This window comes from Mauremys mutica, chromosome 4 (genome assembly GCF_020497125.1).
Source record: "Mauremys mutica isolate MM-2020 ecotype Southern chromosome 4, ASM2049712v1, whole genome shotgun sequence".
Classification (NCBI taxonomy): domain Eukaryota; kingdom Metazoa; phylum Chordata; order Testudines; family Geoemydidae; genus Mauremys; species Mauremys mutica.
The window spans coordinates 138,871,841-138,893,770 of NC_059075.1; the positions used below are offsets into that span (position 1 = coordinate 138,871,841).

General features: G+C 46.8%; 1 protein-coding gene across 1 annotated transcript; it reads right to left on the reverse strand.

Annotated features, from left to right (window-relative positions):
* Window positions 1-8,404: 8,404 nt before the first annotated feature.
* Window positions 8,405-14,350, reverse strand: AVPR1B (arginine vasopressin receptor 1B). The gene is made up of 2 exons (XM_045014439.1): window positions 13,441-14,350; window positions 8,405-9,181 (listed from the first exon to the last, which is right to left on the reverse strand). Exons 1-2 carry the CDS (start codon window positions 14,348-14,350, stop codon window positions 8,874-8,876), a joined length of 1,218 nt encoding a protein of 405 aa, XP_044870374.1. The 3' UTR covers window positions 8,405-8,873.
* Window positions 14,351-21,930: the final 7,580 nt, after the last annotated feature.

Below are 21,930 nucleotides of genomic sequence, written 5' to 3' on the forward strand. Positions count from 1 at the left end.
CAAAGCAGTGGAGAATCAGGCTGTTGGTTTCTGTGTGTAATAGATTTCCCTATGCATTATATTCAATTTCAAAGTCAATACATGAAATTCAAGATGCAAGGTCTATGCATGATTTAACTGCCGCTTAAGTGCTCACAATAAGTTTAAAGTAGTGCAGGGGCCTTGTGCTGCACTGGGATGATGCCAAGTAATGAAAGCAGTTCCAACCTGGTAATATCGGTCCTGCTCCTGTGGGGCTATACCTCTCCTACAAAGTGCCAAGCACCCGCAACTCCTGTTAACTTGAATAGGAGTCCAGGATACTTAGCACCTCACAGGATCAGGCCTATTGCTTATGGGCCTAAGCCAGAACACTGGCATGTTAGGTGGGGCTGGAACTGAGCCTCCCAGGTTACGCCTCTCTCTAACTTCCTGCCCATAATGGTTGTTCGGCCAATTGATTTTGCAGAAGTACATTAATAATCAAGACACGCTTCATCAAAGGGAACTTGTATCTGCAGCAACGTCTCTGTGCTCTCCAGGGACTGAGCAAGGCTGTCAGCGAGTGGCGTATATTAGTTTGCCTGCTGCACAAACCAATGAGCTGATTTTGTAGTGATTTCCCAAGTCCTCCTCCTGTTCCCGTTCAAGGCCATGGGAGCTGTGCCATTAGCTTGGAATGCAGTGAGAACTGGCCATGATGTGAATTGTATTTTGATTCAAAGCCGCCCAGGTCTTCTTTCTGTCAAGTCAAATTAGAAACAGATAGAGCACATGAGAGACTTCTGAAATCAGTGGCTTTTAGAAGCATCTGCACCACTACGTCCAAGTAGGAGCTCTGCTCCCTCATCCTATTGCTTTATATGAAAGCAGAAGTTTTGTTCAAGATCCATCTGCACCTGCCATTTATTCCCCACTCAAAGCATATCACCCTCATATCTGAGCTACTGACTGTAAAGGAGCCGTGGCTGTGTACTCACTAGAACGATCCTGTACTGCTTTAGCACCCAAAAGGCTTGGTCTTCAGTTACACGGTGTTGCCAACTCTTGTGATTTTTATCACAAATCTCAGTATTTTTAGTGATTTTCTTATAGCCCCAGCTGCTGGAACCATGGTGGTTTATGACACTAGTATTAACAGGGCCGCCCAGAGGATTCCGGGGGCCCGGGGTCTTCGGCGGCGGGGGGCCCTTCTGTTCCGGGACCCGCTGCCGAAGTGCCCCAAGACCCAGGGCGGGGCCCCCCCGCCGCCGAATTACCACCGAAGCGGGACCCGCCGCTGAAGTGCAGCCCAGTCTTCAGCGGTAATTCGGCAGGGGGGGGGGGCCCCCCGCCGCCGAAGACCGGGCTGTGCTTCGGCAGCGGGGCCCGCTTCCCCCCCGCCCCGGCCCCAGCCTCTTACCCCCGGCTCCCTCCTCGGCCGGAGTCTCAGCGCCTCGCCGGAACAGCCGCAGCGTGTGGCCGGCGGGGCCTGAGCTCCGTCCCGCTCAGAGCCGCGTGGTGAGGGGGCGGGGCTGGGAGCTCCAGGCTGAGAGGAGGGAGCTGAGCTCAGCCCGGAGCTCCCAGCCCCGCCCCCTGACCACGCGGCTCGGAGCGGGGCGGGGCTCAGGGGCCCCGGCGGAGACTCGGCGCTTGATGCGCTGAGGCTCCAGGAGAGGGGCGGAGGCGGGAGCCTCCGCTGTTCTCTTGGGGGCCCCTGCGGAGCCCGGGGCCCGGGGCAAATTGCCCCCTTTGCCCCCCCCTCTGGGCGGCCCTGAGTATTAATGCCTAGCGCTTTTCATCAGTAGATCTCAAAGCGCTTTATAAAGAACATTAGTATCGTTCATCATCATTTTACAGATGGGGAAGCTGGGGCACAGGGATAGGGTGTGACTTGCCCATGGTCAGCCAGTCAAACCAGTCTAATATCCAAGCTTAGAACCCCAGTCTCTTGAATTCCTGACCAGCGCTCTAGTCGCTAGGCCACTCTTTCAGTCTAAAAAGTAAATTTCTAGCCCTCATGATTGCGGAGGGATGCTTGAAAATGTGAACCAAGTGCGAGCTAAAGGTGCAGAAACCAGAAGGCAAAGAAAAAGGTTCCATCCTTTATTTTTTTTAAAAAGTCTCATGATTTTGGGGGAGTGGACTCATGCTTTTGGAAGATTTGGGGGTGGCAGTACTGCTTGTTCAGGCAGAGGAAAGGGGTCTTTCAGGGTGTGTAAATTCACGCTCGCTTTAAAGCCTCCTTATGCTGACAGAGTGATGCAAAGAGGCCTTTGTGTCAAGGAGAATCAGACCCCTTATGTCTTTCTAGATTCCAAGAACAGCCATAGGCTTCTGGGACCAGATTCTCTGTTGGTGAAAATTTGGGATAGTTCCATTAACTTCAATGGAACTATGCTGATTTACACCAGCAGAGGACCTGGCTCTCAGCTGAAAATGGCTTTTGTTTCAGAGGAAGTAAAAAAAGCAACAAGAAAGAACATCAAGAAAATGCCCCAACAGAGAGCACAGCATGTAGATCTCTTGGCTGTAACAGGCTGCAGCAGCTCTGAGAAGAAAACAGCTGGGTTCCTGCAGACAAGCAAGCTGCATGCTCAGAAATGTAAAGGTGCAGTGCCCAGGAAACTAAAGGATCAGTTTCGTAACAATATGCACCAGAGAAGCTCATGGGAATGCTGAGTGCATAAGGAATGCAGGGAGTAAGTAGGAAATCAATAAGAAGGATAATCTGAAGTCTATGTAAACCAGGTGGCCTGAAGCTGGCAAGGGGAAGGAGCATTCTACTCCCATCTGTTGGCGAACAGCAGGCAGAACAGCCAGCGAGCAGCTGTATATTTACCCAGTACTCCAGCTGGAGAGAAGCTCCAGAGAGGGAGGAAATCTCTGCCCTCATTTATTGGTGAACAGGGGGAAGTGGAACTACAGACATCTTCTTTTGCATAAGCTTTCTAACCAGAATTCCTCCAGTGACACTTTGGGAGCAGCAAGCTCAGAACTGGTTAGGTAATGGAACTGGCTTAAAAGAAGATCCAGGTGAAAGCGGTTCTTAATTTCTTTCAAGGACTTTGTTTGAGGATTCCATGTCCTCTTGATTTTCCTTTCCCGAGGATCATGTGTTGTTGAGAGGACTTTATGGTAAGACAAGAGACACGGCTAGCTTTTCTGCAGGGTGCAATGCAGAGAGGGCTCTTTTCTGAAGCTGCAGAGGACCTCAGCACAGCAGGGAGAACTCTGGCGAGGCCACTCAGACCCAGCCACTAAATAAAGCTGAAGTCATTACATCTTAGGTAGTGGAGCCTTAGGACAGAACCAAGCAGCATTTTCCAGGGGGCTGGAACCAATTCTGCTCAAGTGCCCCTTGAGACTCTGAAACTGTGATCCACCCTACTGACTCCAAACTGTGAGTGGGGTTTAACAGATGGGGAAGGGATATAGAAGGGTTTCTCAAACTGGGGGTTGGGACCCCTCAGGAGGTTGCAAGGTTATTTCATGGGGGGTCACAAGCTGTCAACCTTCACCCCAAACCTCACTTTGCCTCCAGCATTTATAATGGTCTATAATTGATCTTTGATTATCAGCAGGTAAGTATGCCCAGTGGTCTGTGATGGGATGTTAGATGTGGTGGGATCTGAGTTACTGCAGAGAATTCTTTCCTGGGGCACACATGCTCAGGGTTTAACTGATTGCCCACATGCTCAGGGTTTAACTGATTGCTATATTTGGGGTTGGGAAGGAATTTCCTCCAGGGCAGATTGGCAGAGGCCCTGGAGGTTTTTCACCTTCCTCTGCAGCATGGGGCACGGGTCACTTGCTGGAGGATTCTCTGCAGCTTGAGGTCTTCAAACCACGATTTAAGGACTTCAATAGCTCAGACATAGGTTATAGGTTTGTTACAGGAGTGGGTGGGTGAGATTCTGTGACCTGCATTGTGCAGGAGGTCAGACTAGATGATCATAATGGTCCCTTTTGACCTTAAAGTCTATGAGTCTATGGTGTTAAATATATTAAAAAGTGTTTTTAATTTATAACGGGGTTGCACTCAGAGACTTGCTATGTGAAAGGGGTCACCAGTACACGAATGTGAGAGTTGCTGGGATATAGCAAAGGCTATTGGCTATTGACACCAGCAGGTGGGGTTAGTAGACTACTGCCCAGGTCACTGTGGGAGAGTTTGACTTTGCATCTATATCATTGGACTATATTGCTGCTGTGTTCTCCCGGATTGATGCTGTGTTCTCTTTCCCTAGTGAAGTTTTCCTTGTTTCGTTCACAATCTCAGTGCTTTTGAGTGGGGAAGTATCGCCTGTCAAAGGCTTCCAGGGGAGGTATTTAGTGATCTCTGAAATTCTGAGTGAGGGCTTGAGCTGATGGTGGTTGGTAGTTTGAAGAGGAGCCTTGTATTCATTTAGAAAGGCCAGCAGTATTGATATAACCCAGTCACGGCCCTGCACTAAACAGTTTCAAACAAGATTTGGAGTCTGATATGCTCAGTCTGCTTAGTATCATGGCAAACACACCATTACAAGTCCTTTTACGCTTTTATTAAAGATACAGAAAAACCCGAGCCGCACCTTTAAAGCTCTGTCTACTCAGCTTTACAATGAGTACCAGTGTGCACCCCACTAGCCTGAGTCTATCCACCGGGGCTGGGAGATTTACCCGGAAGAGTCAGGACATGCTTTTCCCCAGGTAATGCTCTGCAGAAAGGCCCTGATTCAGCACAGCAGTTAAGCAGAGCCTTAACTTTAAGAAGGTGCTAGCATCCTAGTAGCAAAGCCCCTAAGCACATGCTTAACTTCAGAAGATAAATGTGCTCTTTGGTGAAAGTGTGGATGGAGTTAAATGCTCTGCTGAATGGAGGACTAAATAACGCCACACATATAGTCAGCTTGCTAGGGCTCTGTCTGCCATGTAACACAGGTGCCTTGAGTAACACATGAGGAATAAATACCAAATGCTCATGGAAAATCTGTTGATTATCAAGTGACTGCTGAAAATGCAGCATGTTGCCATCTTTTCTATTCTGGGCCACTTAGAATTTGGCAAGAAATAAAGCGAAACAATAAAAGCTTTCGAAGACATGGGTCCCTTTGTGATACGGTAAGGTTCTATTTCCTATGTTGATGTGCATTATCTATCCTAGCATCTGGCAGCAGTTGCAGTCAGAACAAAGGAACTGCCAGAAGCCTCCAGTACATTTCAAACAGAGTCAAACTTGGGATTTATTTATTTTTTAAATGAAGGGTTTTGAGACTTATCGATCTGTGAGTTCAGAGATTTTTTTTTTGGTCTTCATGATCTTGTTGTTCTGACTTGTCCCCTGTAGGAAAAGACATGATGGATTGTTTTTGAGACTGGGAAATGATGTTAAGGCTGAGGAGAAATGGGGCTACAGAATTAAAAGGGTAGATGTCAAAAAGAGAGATGGATTTGTTGGTTTTCTCTCTAGAAGAGCTGGCAAAAAGGGAGAGATGTGATTTGAAGTCAAGGCAATGCAGGGAGAGGTCAGCGCAGAAGCGTAATGTAATCTGACATTTTCTATATGTAGGTTGGAGTTTTCAACAGAGCCTAAGGGAATGATGTGCCTAACTCAATGAGTGTGGGATACATATCTAGGGTCTGTATATGGCTCCTAGGACTGTAATACTGGTGCGCTTCCCAATCTTTAATGTATTTAGCCTCACAATGCCTCTGTATAGTAAGCAGTGTTATTGTCTCCTATTTTTTTACAGAGAGGCTAAGGCTCTAACTCTCACTGAAATCAATGGGAGTTGAGTGCCTAGGTACCCTTTGAGGGTCTGATCCTGAATGACTTGCCAAAGCCTGTGGCAGAGACCCAGGTAGTCCTAGGCTAGCACCCTAACCCCTGAACTGTCCTTCTGTCCTTTTGAAAGTCCCCACTGTAGCACCCCAGAGCACTCTACAAGCTTTGCATGGGTTGCAAGCTTAACTAACTGATGTACAACCTATGCATAGTACAATTTCCTCTTCATCGGCCACTGGGGTGCAGCCACCTCTGAGATGAAATGCAGCAGCTGTTTAATAGCGCACAGTATCACTGCACAACAGCCGAGGCCAAGAAATAAGAATGCTGAATCCAGCTGAAATGGCACAATGCATTTAGGGAGGGCGGAACTGTCTAGATTAGTTGGAATTTAGCCAGGACTCCTCCACCTAGCCCTTTAAGGATCACAGGTGTTCAGGACTCCAGAACATGAACAACTACATCTCTAACATGACAGCATCCTCTGTGGCAGATGGGCCGGGGCTTATGCAGACTCAGAGGAAAGAGGTCCCTCTCGGGAACCAAGACCAGTGCTTCCTACAGCAGCAAAGTACCTTTGGGAAGTTACACAGCAAAGGAGCAGGTGAACTACTGAGCTCAGACAAAGGTCTCTACAAGGCAGGTTTACTCTAAGCACTAAGGCAAGCTGCACCTCAAAACAAAACTAACCTTTGCAGGGTGGAAAGAGGGAACCTTTTCTTTCTGCAGGGAGGACCAGTACTTTCCCACCAAGGGATCCCAAAGAAGAGATCTGTGGAGCTCAACAGCTTGTCTCTTTCACCAACAGAAGTTGGTCCAACAGAAGATATTACCCCATCCACCTTTTCTCATATCCCGGGACCAACACGGCCACAACAACACTGCAAACCCACTGATGGTAATTTCACAGGCCAACTTAGGCTATGTAATAACATGTGGCCACATACAGGCATCACAAGCATCAGGTAACCTTCCGCCTTGTGGCACAGGGAATAGAATGTTGCTTTCATGACCCTGTCATTCTGAGTTGTCCCCTCTTGGAAAAAACATGATGGATTGTTGGTGGTTTGTTTGGTTTGGTTTTTTTTGTTTTGTTTTTTTTTTGAGAGAGAGAGTCTGAGAAGTAGAATAATAGAATCATAGGACTGGAAGGGATTTTGAGAGGTCTTCTAATCCAGTCCGCTGCACTCAAGGCAGGACTAAATATTATCTACACCATCCCTGACAGGTGCCTAATGTTGCTAAAGACTAGGAGAAACGGGTTTACAGAATTCAAAGGGATAATTTGAATTACCCTAAGGTCTGGGCATCAGCTACTTGACCACAGCAAAACTGCCATTTGCTTTGAGCTTGTGGAACGGTACAAAAAAAAAAAGCAAGGAGGGCTGTCGATGGGATCTGCCCTAAAACAACCCGTCAATAGATGGCACACGTACAGCCCTGTGCTTTGCAGACCCCTGATACAGACTTCCAGGGTTCCAGCCAAATTAGGTGCCAGGCGATGAAGCTCTGCAGCCATCAATTACATACAAAGAACAAACTCACCAGAAGAGCGTGCACAGGGAGAGAACTCACCAGGCCTGATTCTCTATTATCCTGCCTCTTGTGCTGTCATTCATACCAGTGCATACCATTCGGATCTGGCGGCATTTTACACACCCTTTACACGGGTGTAAATGGCTGCACATGGGGCAAAGTAACAGTGAATCAGGCTCCTAAATACTTCGCTTGACTCCCTGCTCGCTTACAATCTACTGCTGTAAAAACATTGTAAGTGCTGTGGGGTAAGGCCTGTCTTCTTGTTCTGTGTTTGTACAGCACCTAGCACAAGGGGGTCCTGGTCCATGGCTGGGGTTCCTGGGTGCTTCCACAATATAAATGACAATAATTAATAAAACTCCAGTGACCTCAATGGAGTTAGTCTACTGAGGGAACTCTACACATGCAATGCAGCAGAGGGCAGCGTCGCACACAGCTACTAACAGAGTGAGCAGCTAACACATTGTAAAAGGTACGTTTTGACCTGGAGGAGCTGAATTTTCTTCTCTCTGAGCAAACCATGTCCATAGGCTGCGTAATTATTTTTAATGAATTTTCAGGCAGGCTTAGCTGAGCTGCCTCTTGCTAATAGCACCGGTCACTTTACAGGAACTTTAATTGACATCGTATTTTAAAGAAACGTGGAACCATCCCGCGGACACCCGGGGAGTTACTCTGGATTGACAGTGGTGTAAAGGACAGCACGGCTTGGCCCTGAGAGCCTGCTCCTGCTCCTATTATAGCAAAGGGGAGTCTGGCCGTTGAATTGAATGGCGCAAGAATAGACTTGTTGCCTTGAATTGATCCTGCAATCAGATCTGAGCCGGCATAAGGGCCCACCCATGTGGATGTGAACTGTGGCCCCCCAGCGTTGGACTGCCGTGCCCTCAGGGCAGGGGGCTGGTTTGTAATACGTTCCTACGCTGAGCTGCAAATGTACAGTTCAGTGTAAGGGACCCTTCATAGCAATGCACCAAATGCTGCTTTACTCAGACAAAGTGTCCATTGTAGTCTATAGGCCTGATTCACCTCTCACTGTCCACGGGTGGAACCCCATTGACATAAGTGGGCTGACTCCCTCCAGACATCGGTGTAAGTGAGAATCAGGCCCCCAAGACTTCAATGGAAGCTTTGCTTCAGTAAGGCCCTGTAAAAGCTTCAGTGATGCTTGTTTTTATACCCACTTCTAGGTAGAACAGCCTTGAAGGTGGGGAGTGGGAGCCATGTTATTTCAGAGGCACATTGACCATATCTTTTCACTAGACTGCTTCTCCTGGTGTTTCAGGGGCAGGTGGAAGGGGGACCAGACCTGATTTCCTTTGCGCATGGGAAAGAGAGTGAAAGAGATGCTGCTTCTGCACAGTAGCAAAGCACATAAGGCAAGAGAGACACCGTGGTGCTTGCCGGGTTAAACCCACAGGTTCCTGCAGAATAAGATCCTGCCTGATGCAAAGGGACTTCCCTTCCCCCTGTCCTCCACCCCACCCAGGAGGCATCAGGTGTGTCCTCTAGTCCCACGTCCGTTCAAAATTCTGAGTGACAGGCAAGCAGCGAGGATCACCTGACGGCACAGTGCATCCTGCAATGGCGGCTGGTGCGAGCCGTGGTTCTAGAGCACACCTGACTCCGTCACCGTGTCCTCGTAGGACTGGTAGAAATCTTTCAAGTCCCCCTGCTGCAGCTGGATCCCAGGTGTGGCGGTTTGGTGGCTCTGAGTCAGGATGGAGGTTTTCCTGCTGCAGAGGCTCCCGTTGGAGATTTGCCTCTTGAGGCCAGGCCGGAAGCTCCTGCAGCAGGAGATGTATCGCAGGACGTCGTGCAGGAGGTGCCCGCTGAAGAACATGTAAATCCAGGGGTTGCAGCAGCTGCTGAGGCTGGCCAGCAGCATGGTGATGGTGAATGCCATGTTGGTGGACTCTGCAAAGAACATGTTAAAAACACCTATTAATTCTCCTGCGGTGTATTGACAGAAGCAGCATGGTCCAGTGGACAAGGCATTGGCCTGTGATGTAGGTCCTATTCCTGCTTCTGACACTGATTTGTTGGGCGAATCACGTCCCTTCCCCTCTTTGTCTTTTTTGCCTATTTTATTTAAACGATCAGCTCTATGGGGCAGAGACTGTGTGATTGTGCAGCACCCTGCACAGTGGGGCTCTAAGCTCATCTGGGCAGGTGTCACTGGCAAACAAATAATAACATCCATGCACATTACAGGAGAACACTGCCCCAACCAGGACTCTGCGGGGATAGCCTGCATCTTTGCGGATTGAGGCTGTAAGTCAACTCACATGTGTGGTGTGATCTGGCAGTGCATGGCATGTCCATCCTGTTTGGGTGCCTAACTTCCAGACACAAGTGAGTGCAAAGAGACTTCCCATGCCACCAGAGGGAAGAGACATGCCTGTGGAACCATCAGGAGCCTGTAAATACTGAGACAGGAGCTAGCTGGTGCCTGGCTTTCCATTTACTGGCTGAAACAATTTCCCAAAGTGTGTGTGTGATGTAACCAGAGAGTGGCTTATGACATCCTACATGTAAACAATTGTCACAGACACCTGCAAACACACCATCAGTCCCCTCCCAGGAGCCTCACTGCACACTTTCAGAGGAGGTGATCTGCTCTCAGCAATCAGAAGGCACCTTTTCAAAAGTCTGCACCTGTGTCGGCAAAAGCCTGCAAGCCATCCAGCGCTGTATGTTAAAGAACGGCTAGGGCTACACAGCCCCAGCAAATAGCTTTATCCTGCCGTCCATTATGGAGGTCACTGAAATCATAACCAGTGGACACAGTTAAAATCCTCCCTGCTCTCCCACAGCCTTGTTACATGCCAAAACAATGGAGCAGCTCCTGATGTGCATCGTTTCCACTCAGTTGGGATTGCACAAGGCCAAGATGTTTGCATGGCATTTTGAGGAGTCTATGCTGCTGGAGGGGCAGAAGTCCTGGGCTTGGCTAGATTTCTAATAACAGCAGTGATTTGGCTCTGCAGACTTTTCTCTACAAATACGACAGGCAAGCAAATGCTCAGCCTTCTCCATTATTTAACAAGAAAATAACTAGCAGGGCCAGATTCCAGCACCCTTACTCATGAAACGTATTCCACTCCTCAAACAGTCCCATTGAAGTCTGTGGACCACTCCGTGAATCAAGTGCCACGCAGCGTGTGTAAGGGTGTCTGGAGCTCAGCGGGAATGGTGTTATTCTGTCCAGACTGATGGTGCAAGCAGCTATTGTCAGGGCCTGGGGAGTGACCATGTTGCTAGGATCAAAGCTTTCCAAGACCCCCGAAGTGAGCAGAAAAGCTCCCACTGACTTCAATGGGCTTTGGATCAAGTGTATAGAGGGAGCTTGCTGCAGCATACACAGAAAGGCTCTTGCAGCACAGAGAAAATCTCTTAAGGTGCAACTTAGCTGCTGTGACACCAGTAAATTTTATCAGCTCAATGGCCCTGTCAAAGATTTTTCTACAGACTTTGTGAGGAGATAGGAGCTGAGCACCAGCAACTTCTTTTCTACCTAGGTTTATCTAAAGTCACCCATTAGCTGCTTTTCTATATCCATGTACAGTGGCTATTCTAATAAGTTTTAAACCAGCGGCTTGAACTCGAAGGATCTGACTCTCATTTACATTAAGGTCCCCTTTACACGGCTCTAGCAGTGTAAAGATCCTTAATGTGGGCATGGATTATCTTTACCCCGCTGTCAGAGCGGAGTAAAGGGGCCTTAGCGGAAATGAGAATCTGGCCCAGGATGTTTTTATTTCTTGAAGGGAACATTGTGCAGAAACTGGACCGGATTCTGGTATCACTTACGCCAGAATAAATCTGGAGTAATTCCATTAATTTCCAGTGGATTTATTCTGGATTTATGACATTGTAGGAAAGATCAGCATCTGACCCACTGTTTTCTGACCCTGAGTGGCTGTGTAATCCAGCATACCCGGCTGAGAGTTGATACATTCAATAGGATTCATTTGTCACTTCAGGGATCTGATTCAAACGATAGACAAAGTCTGAGAAAACACAATTTGGAACGAAGGGGGTAGAATAGACAACAATGTAAATAATCTCATTTGAATTTTGTAAAAGCTTCCATTTAGAGGCTGAAATCCTAATGGACCCTGTGAAAGGCAGTGTTGTTGGTAGGCATGTAGGAAGATTACAAATTAAGTTCTCGTCTTCTGCTCCAGTGTCTGAAATGAAAGACTTTTTAGTAAGTATGACGAGGTGAGAACTGCTTCCAGTGAAGCAGTTGTTAATTCTATTTCTCTGAACATTAAATAGCTAGAGATGGTGATTGGAGTTTGGACTGACGGCTCAATGGGAACTGAATTTCAGACTCAAGACACTGTGACAGCGGCGGCTCTATGCCTTAAGGATGAAATTCACCCTTGTGCTGGCTCTCTGCACAGGCTTAGACACTACTTAAGTCCCTCTTTAGCCTTTAGAGTTAGGTTATGGGGTTTTGTGCTGTCCCTTTGCCCAGGGGCTGCATTTCACCCTTACTGAATATCCAGATATAATGTGTGAGGCTGTAAGGGGGAGATCTGCAAAAGCACTTAGAGGATTTAGGAGCACAAGTCCCATTGGGTTTAATGTAATTGTATTTGTTGTACGATTGATTGATTGTTAGAGCATCTAGAGCCTTGGATCAGAATCTTTATTATTTTACATAGAAATAAATGAAATCTCATACATGCTTCTAATGATCTCCTCCTAAAAATGCTGCTGCCTTTTGCATCTATATCTCTTTGTAAAATGTCATCCTTTGCAATGACTGGGATGAAAGCAACACTGAAAAACTGCTTATGTCTGAAGAACTAGTCGATCCGAAGTGTGGCAAAGCTCTGAAGCAAGAACAGAGAAATCAAAGTATTGCCAGCAGATTTTGCATCAGGGATAACATGTTAGCACTTTGCACTGGGATTCTGTTAATTGCATTTAGCGATGTGACATTGGTAACATTTTAAACTCCACAAGATAAAAAAAACAGCATTTTGATTGATTACAAAAAACGGTGGTTTGTTGGAAATGGGTCTCTGATCAGTTTGGAAATAATTTGTACCACAGTGACTAGTGGAATGAACAAGAAGTACTTGTGGCACCTTAGATACTAACAAATTTATTTGGGCATAAGTTTTCATGGGCTAAAACCCCCTTCATCGGATTCATGCAGTGGGAAATACAGTAGGAAGATATATATACACAGAGAACATGAAAAAATGGGTGTTGCCATACAAACTCTAATAACAATGGAACAATAGTGGGACAATTTTCCAGCAAATTTTTGTGTCTCAGACTGAAAGGTCTGTATCTGTATCCACTCAGAGACACACAATACACACCTGCATACTGCTCGTTCTAAGCTAAATGGAGATGAATGATTATTAAATCATCAGTTTAATAAATTGTGTGTGTGTGTGTGTGTGAGAGAGAGAGAGAGAGAGACAGACAACAGACATCTGGTTTATTTTGTAAAAATGTGTGCTGCTCAGTCTGTGAGTATGTGTGGGTCTGTCTATGTGGGTGTGACTATGTGTTTGTATCTTTGTTGAATGAATGTGTCTGTGTATGGAAAAGTGTGTATATATAGCTTTGTGAGTGAATATGTGAGTATATCTTTGTGACTGGATGTGCATTTAATGTGTGTGTGTGCATAGACTGTGTCTTTGTGTGTGTGTGTAGAATGTGTGTAAATAATCACAAACCATCGGAGAGATTATCTTTTTGCTGTGTTTATCATTTGTGTGCGAACAAATTTTTTTTTTTGCATATTGGAGGGTTGAATATGTGAGTGTATCTTAGTTGTGGTGTGCTGTGTGTATTCTCTGTGTGTTCTGCGTGAGTGTGGTGTGTGTGTGTGTGTGTATATTGTATTCTGGATGCATGTATGCATTCTCTGAGTTCAGTTTTTTTTGTGCATTCTGTGTGTGCTGTTTGTGTGTTCTGAGGATCTGTATATTGTATTCTGCATGAGTGTGTTCTTCTGCATGTTTGGTGTGAGTGTGTTTTGTGTGTGTCGTACCTGTGTTGGGGCCAGGGGTCACGCTTTAGAAGCCAGTGGCTGCCCTGAATGCCCATGTACACACCCCAGCCTGGGGGTGGGTGCGGCTGGCAAGCTGTATGAGGTGCCCCTGCACTGCAACCCGGCTCTCTCCCTGCCCCCCATCACTCACCATCATCAGGGGCGTTCTCGTCCCACACCGACCACATCTGCACGCTGAAGAAGGGCGCCCAGCAGGCGACATAGGCCAGCACGATGACAAAGGTCATCTTCACCGTGCGGATCTTGGCCCTGGAGATGGTGCGCACGCTGCTCACCCGGGAGGCCTGGCTGCAGTGGCGCCCCGCTCCCATCTCTGCTCCGCTCTGCGTCTTGCCCCGGAGGTTCTTGCAGATCTCGTGGCAGATGAGGCTGTAGCAGATGGTGAGGATGCCCACGGGCAGGATGAAGACACACAGCGTGGTCCAGGTGATGTAGGCCCGGGCGCCCCAAGGGTACCTGAAGTCAGCCCAGCAGTCCAGCACCCCGGAGCCCTGATGCACCTCCTGCAATGAGAAGATGAAGACCTGGGGCAGGCTGAGCAGGCCACTGAGCAGCCAGGTGGCCCCGATCATCAGGTAGGCCTGCCTGCCTGGCTGTCGCAGGGTGCGCAGCGGGTGGCACACGGCCATGTAGCGGTCCAGGGTCATCACGATCAGCATGTAGGTGGAGGCGAACATGCTTAGCACCTGCAGGTACTTGACGGCCCTGCAGAGCAGGTCGGGCCCCAGGAAGCGGTAGGTCACCTCCCAGATCATCTGGGGCAGCACCTGGAAAAGCGCCACCCCCAGGTCGGTCAGCCCCAAGTGCAGGATGAAGAGGTGCATCCTGCTCATCTTCTTCCTCAGCCGGTACATGGCCAGCAGCACCCCCAGGTTGCCCACGGCGGCAACTGCCAGGATGGTGGCCAGCACCCCGATCTCGGCCTGGGCTAGCTCCTCGTCCCGGGTGTGGAAGAGAGTCCAGTTGAGATCCCCCACCTGGGTCAGGATGCCCCCAGGGTCGCTGCAGGGAGTGCTGTTCCTTTCCCAACCCGGCTCCATTGCTGGGAGAGCTGGGCCGGAGGAGGCGGCCGGCTGGCAAGGGGGGAAGAGAGCTGCTGGGGCTGGAGACAACCGTGGAACCAGCAAACTTCTTTTTCAAAGAGGCGTGTTTAAAATGAATCCCTCTAGCGAGCTGAGCTGGAGCTGCTCCATTTCCTCACCCCCCAGACCCTGGAGCTGGGCATTTCCCCTGTTGTTTTCCCCAAACCTGAGTGAGTCCTTTCTTTCTCTCTCTCTCTCGGTTTCAGACAAGTCCTCAACTAACTGATGGCAAATCTCCTCTCCTGGTAGGCAGGTCAATTTCAAACCTTCTTCTTGAGTAATTTGATGCAATATCCCCCTGGAAAGCTCCTAAATCCCTCTTCTCCCTCTTGTGCTAGCCAGCTCCAAATCTCCTTTCAGCCGGGGCTAGTCAGCTCCCAAATCCCCCCTACCCACTTCACCCCTGCTGTTAAGTTTCAGGGGAAAAAAACCTTTCTTTCTTGTTTTTTAAAAATGCAATAAAAATAAATAAGAAGCACCTTAGAGATGCTCCATCTATTGGATTTTTCATCCAGAGAGTAACTTTAAAGAAGCCAGGTTTCCGGTGTTAAAATGTCTGGTCTCTGTTTAGGTGCTGTAGTGCCTTCTGAATGCAGCCTGCGATGTGTGAACAGCGTCTGGCTTGGGTCTGAGTTTTATAGCCTGGGAGCTGCCTGCCCTCTCCTGCTCCCTTCCACTGCCACCCTGTTGCTGAGCTGCGGCTGGCTGGAGTCAGAGAAGCAGCACACACAGGTGGCTGTCAATTTCCTCCCTTAGGGAATAAAAGAAGATGCCTTGCATCTCTTCTGCTGAATATCTCTGCTCACTCTGACTCTCCTACAAAGCTGAGATTTCCAGGACTTAACACTTGACCTGTTTTCACCACCAGTGATTTATTTGTAGGAAGGGGGAGGGAGACCCCAGAAATACTACCCCATCCTTAAATTGTCTGTTTTGATGCTTTTAAATGCTCAGCAGCCTCCCAGGCAGGGAATGTTATTCTCCCTTCTCTCACCCTCTTTCAGTTGTTTGCACTATCACCTGTCAAACACACTACAGAGCCATATTCCCCTCTTTCTGCAGTTCCCAAACCTTCCCATCCCACCTCTTCTGAGATTTGAGAGAGACAAGGTGGGTGAAGTAATATCTTTTATTGGACCAACTTTTGTTGGGGAGAGAGACAAGCTTTGGGGCTTATACAAAGCTCTTTTTCAGACCTGAAAAAGGTACTCAGAGAGACACAGCTATATACAAGGTGGAACAGATTAAGCACAAGGAGTTAGCACATTGCAAGAGAGCATTCAAGGTGAAGTGGGCACTTGACAACTCTGCAGTTGTCGGGCAAAGGAGGGTCAGTGTTTTACCGCTTATTGTAATGAGCCATAAATTCAGTGTCTTTACTGAGTCCTGATTTTGAATATCTAGCAAAGTTATGAATTTAAACTCCAGGCTCATCTTTTGAAAATGTTGTGCCGGTTTTCTTGGAGGATGAGGACTGAGAGGTCAGATCAGGAGTGACCCTTTGTGAAAAGTGATCGGCCACGGGTGATAGGGTGTTTTGTCTTATCATTTTTCGGTGTGACTTTATTGGAGAGCGTAGTGATTGTCTCATTTCACCCACATAGTTGTTATTAGGGCATTTAGTGCACTGGGTGAGGTACCGTCTACTTCCCAAGACTTTCACAGCTAAGGCACTGATTTTAATCTCTGGTATCAATACACTTTATAGAGGACTTGTGCTTCCTCCTCTGTACAATAGTACAAACTAAGGGTCTGATCCAATTCCCATTAAAGTCAGTGGAAAGATTCTTATTGACATCAATGCCTAAGTGATCCAGCTCTCTCTGTGACTCACTGCATGACCTCCCTACCACTGTCCCTCCAGCTGTATAATGGGATAATGATACTTACCTCCATTACAAGAATTTTGTGAAACTGGTCAAATTTTTGATGTCCTAACAAGCCTGGTTAGCCTTCCTAGCCCAAACACTGCAATTTCACGTCATCAGACAGACAGCTGTCCCCCGTCGGACAGGGAGCAGAAAACTGGCTACTCCACTACGGCTAGTTCAGAACAACTTAAACAATCTCTAGACTCTTGGTGGAAGGGTCATGCCAGCAGCTTCTACACAGCCAGCGAAGAAGAACCTATCCTCTGTGAATCCATCTGCAGAGCAGTTTCAGTCTTCAGTCTGGAATAACTGTCCAGTCTTCCTTGTCATAGATTTAGGGTGTGTGCTGTGCAGTTAAAAAAGCCTCATGAAAATTCATGGGGAAAGGGATGCGAACACAATAATTTCCGTCAGTAGGCAAAGCATGTTACAGATAGTTTGAGCCAAAAGAAATACAATAGATGACTCAATTAGAAATGCAATAGCTTCTGTCAACAGACAAATTACAGTGCCAAAAATACAGATGATAGTGTACTTCTCTCCTGTATGAAGGAGACTGCGTTTCTTGCCTGCAGGAGGCGAATTTTGGGCTTGTGGCTAAACCCTGAGGCTGGGTGTCAGGAGAGTTGGCTTCTGTGCCCAGTTGTTCAAAATGTGGTTTTGGGCCAGTCACTTCGCCCTTTTGTACAATGGGGATAATAATATTTCCTGCCTCTTGGGAATGTCGTGAAGTTTCAATTCATGAATGCTTATAAAGAGCCTTATCTGCATGTGTGCTTTATATTAATTAGAAGGGATAATTAAGAGGATTTTCCTCTATTTGGGGGTTTAATGCCCCTTTGCCCCATAATATTCTCTCCCCTGGATTTTCACTTCTTTATTCTTAAGATCCCTTTCCTTCTTTTTCCTTCAAAAACTATTTCTCTCCCTCTTTTCCACCTGCTGCCCTGATTTTCTCACTTCCCAACTGTGTTCTCCCTAACGGAATTTTCCTTCTTCGTGCAGACCTGCTCTGAGCAGGGACAGATGACATAGTACTTAAAACCCTGGCAGTCCCCTGCAGCCCTCTCTCCCCTGGGAGCTAACCGCTGCTGTAATTGGTGGAGATCAACTGGGGATGGGAAATTTTAGCAATTACAAAATCCTAGTGTAAACACAATCCCAGAGAGTAGGTAGCCCTAAAATGAGACACCCTCCTCCCCCCCTGCTTTGTGTAGATGTGCAGGCCGTTGTATGTCGCAGTGTCTCCTGGGCCTGGCTAGGCTGCTGTTCTTGAGGATAAGCAGGAAATTGAAATTTAAAAAATCCTGCTGTGGTGGGAAAGGTTTCGTTTCAGTGTTAGTACACAGTTCGCTGTCTGTAAGATGGGGCGAGTCATCCTTTGTTCCTTCCCACCTTTTGTCTGTCTTAACTGTTTAGGGTGTAAGCTCTTTGGGGTGGGAGCTGTTTCGTGCTATGTTTAAGTCCAGTGAGGCCCTGATCTCAAAAAGGAGCTTCGAGGAAGACATGTAAAGTACATTATGATTTGTTATCTCGGTCCTGGAAAGATTGGTACCGGTCGAGTTTGTATCTCCATGATCACAATGGGTTCAGATACCACAGTGATGGGCACGGTAGAGGAAGAGAAGAGAACCTGAGCACTCTGGGACAGTGGGATTTTTAACTGTGCTGCATGGCTTGTTCTGAAGGAACTCGCTGGATTTTTTTTTTTCAATCCAGGGGAGAGGATTTTGTTTTGTTTTTTTTCTTTTTAAGGTTAGTTTTAATTTTTATACACTGTGATTTGTCAGAATGATTGGTTCAGAACCAGAACAGCAGGGGTTGTTGCAGATCAGAGTTCGAAGCATGTCGGCAGAGCTTTGAGTTTGGAAGTTTGAGCAACAACTGCTTCCACTAAGCGTTTCAGAAACAAGCTACACTGGAAAAACAAAAAGAAAATACTGAGACCATTAACTGCAATTCACACTATTACAATATGCAGTTTTATTAAAGTATCAGATCAAAGTCAGCGGTGTTTATTTCTTACGCTGCATGCCATTTATTGTGGGGGAGCGGGGGTGTATATATCCTTGCCCTGTAGTTTACAGTGTGGATGTTTTCTTTTTCCACTGGCCAATTATTTCTGTTTTGTGGGAACAAAAACTGAATGTACTCATCAATAAACAATTCTGTTGCCATTCCTTGCAGGAAAAAACAAAAACAAAGCCCGGCCCTTGATGTAAATTGTTTTTCTTGATATGGGATTTGTTGCCTGCTGGTGGTTGGACTGCTATGACTCAGGGTATTTGTAATGTTACAGCTAGTTTGCCTGTAAGAGTCCAATTATTTTCTTAATAAAGGTTTGCAATTTTGCAGTTCACCTCTAAAGGGCACAAGGAGCACAGTTTGTATTTAATCAAAGGTCATTTATATTCAGGAGTGACCCTATGGACAGAAACTGCACATCCCTATAAAATGCCTGTCTGAGGTCCTGGAGTTGTTAGAGAGAGGGATGTATTACAGGGATTAATGCAATATTTTACAGTTTAGGATCAGACAGCTGATTTTTCTACCAGATTTTTTTTTTTAAAAGTGTAATAGAGGACACACCAATGAAAAACCAATTGAAGGTAGAGGTGGAAGGGAAGATTCTGAAGAGAGAAGGATGCATCTAAATAGTTTCAGGGGCAGATTTTGATCTCACTTACATAAGTTTAAACCTGGAGCAATTCTTTCAAAGCTGGTGCTCTTATTCTGCATTTACACCAGGATAGCTGAGCAAAGAATGTGTTTCTAAAGATATTTGCAAAGGAATGATGCTAATCCACAATAGACAAATTATCCTCGGAAGGAAGAAATCAAAAGAAGTCATTAAAGAACAACATTAACTTCAGGGAAATCTTTCAAACAGATTGACCTTAAAACATAAACACATGTACTCATTGCTTGTTTCTCATCATTTTGTTTGCCACATTGGCTAGTGTTTTCAAAGCTGTGTTTCAATGAGAGCTTGGTCCCTTTCCTGCTCGTATTCCTTTGTCATTATTCATTAATACCTGGGATATCTATAGCAGCTTTCATCTGAGACCCTCAGTGCTCTTTACAGTATAATTATGGAATACTTAACTGCTGCTCTCTAGTGGACAGAGGCAGAACTGCTCAACTGTGTGTCATTGGCTCTGTAATGAAAGCAGCTAAAAGAGATTCTCCTTTGGCACAAGTGATTAGCGGCTCATTCTTTTGGCACTGGAGGATCTGAGTTCTGTTCCTGCTATCACCACAAAGTTCTAGCTGACCACCATGCAGCATAGTGACCACCATGAAGTGCTAGGTGTGTTTGGCTTTGCTACAATATATTCCGAACAGCAAAGGAAATAGAATCACTTGCCAAGTGCACTGCTCTTTTGTATTCTTCTCCCGACTCCTAGTTAACCCAGCAATCTTATCCCAGTTGTGGCATTCTGGATCCTGCTGATTGCTAGGGTTGTTACTTTATTAGCTCCCTTGTCACTCTCCAGGATGTACTTTTTACAGAACTCCCTGAAATAGGAAACAGCCTGCAATGAGGTAGGTAGATGGCGTGCTGGGATTGGCAGGCAGAGGGTTAACAGGAAGGTCTATAGTTAGGATTATCAAGGGAGCAGGGCTGGACTGGTGGTGGCTAATTAGGCCATTCCCCTCAGCTCCTTCTGAGTGCGCTGAATTGATGAGTAGTGGGAGCTAGAAGTTTTTATAGGGGAAAGAGAGCAGTGCTGTGTTTTGGTGAAGCCCTCCATCTCTCTGTATTCTGGCTGCTTGTTAGTCCAGAGAAGGGAGCTGAGGGAGAAATTAATGGTGTGTTTTCACACACAAATGCTCTGGAGGCTGAGTCTGACTTTTTCCTTTGACTTTAGTACAACAGCATTGCCAATCCCGCTTAGGATGAGTGATAGCCAAGTGGCTCTGGCCAACCAGACAGTGCAACACAGAGTTGATTACCTGGAAGAGGCTGACTGGTGAGTAATGTTCTTGTTAACTTACCATGCCCCCATAAGCAGATGCATCCTGCATAGTCCACTCTTCTCCCCTCCAGGCAGTTCAGCAAGCACAATTTTTAAAAGGGCTGGATGCGCTGGGTTGAAAAGAGTGTAGTTCCACTGAAAATCAATGGATCTAATCTATTTAGCACCTCTAAGGACCTGACCCCATGGGCATCTGTTGTTACCAGCTGTTTGCACAACAGCACTTCCTATTACCTTTCCTGTCTGAAATCACTTGGCTTAAAGGTTCACTGCACATTGTCACCTACTGCAGTGTCCAAATCCTGAGTCTTAAGAGCTAATGCAATAACGCACCTGCATAACCTGATGGTGAGGTGTCACTTTTCTACTCTGACATCCATTGCTAAATGATCCCTTTAGGCAGAGAAGAGAGTGTGTGTAGGGCAGTCTCTCCAGCTCCCAAGGGAAGCCCACAGCTGTAACACCTTTGGGGTATGTCTACACTACCCGCCGGATCGGCGGGTAGCGATCAGTTTATCAGGGATCGATATACTGCGTCTCATCTAGACGTGCTATATCGATCCCCGAACGTGCGCCCGTCGACTCCGGAACTGCACCAGGGTGAGCGGCAGTAGCGGCGTCGACAGGGGGAGCTGCAGCCATCGATCCTGCGCCGTGAGGTAAGTCGGAATAAGATACTTCGACTTCAACTACGCTATTCCCGTAGCTGAAGTTGCGTATCTCTCATTGACCCTGCCCCCTAGTGCAGACCAGGCCTTGGTTGTGAGCATTTACGATCTCCTCAGTTAAGCATCATTAGGCTAGGTCAGTACTTGGATGGGAGGGAGACATTCAGCAGCTGTCTCAGAGTAGTGTGGGAGGATGTGGTCTTTAAGGTTAGATCTAAAACTACTGGGGGTTATTAAAGATCCCATGGCACTCTTGCAAGAGCTGGGTAGGGCTGGGCCGTGGCTCTGGTGTCCTAGCAAAGTCTCATATGGGTTCTGTCCATCTTCTACTCCTCTACATTCCTTCTGCAGTTTCGGTTGCATACAATATTTGTCCTTATCCTAAGCCAGCTGTGCATTGTTGACAGCACCGTTATAAAAGCAGTTGTGCTCTGCAATTTAGTGGTGGGTGTAGGTTGTAAAGCAGCTTGATGTTTGTAAAAAGGTGTTCTGTAAAGCAGGGAAGAACTGCACTATGCATAATTAGCCTTCCTACATTGGTGTCAATTATAAGCCTCAGTAAACTAAAGAAATCTATAATACAGCTCTCTGCCTACACTCAAATCTATTTCCCAGACCTCTTGTGTGCTGACAATCCTGTCCATCTTGGAGGGCCAATTCATTTGACTCTTGGGCACTCTGTATTCTAGTGGTAGTGGGATGTATTCCGTTTCCAGTTGAGTTGTGTCCCCATTGATGCTGTCTTCTCACATTCAGGATGGACTTCATGTAAACAGGCTTTCAGAAATATTTGCACAAGGAGGCTTAAAAAGCCCTACTGCCCAGAGAAACACTTCTTGTTGTTGCACCTAGCCCTTTGCACATCAGGGTATTGTGTTGAATCATGTACCAAAAATGAGTTCAAACCAAAGCTGTTAGGGAAACACAAATTGTAATGGCAAAGACCATGTCTTTTCTTCATAGGCTTGATAATGATATACACAATTTCTAACCGCTTAACGTATGGCTTGTCATGGTAA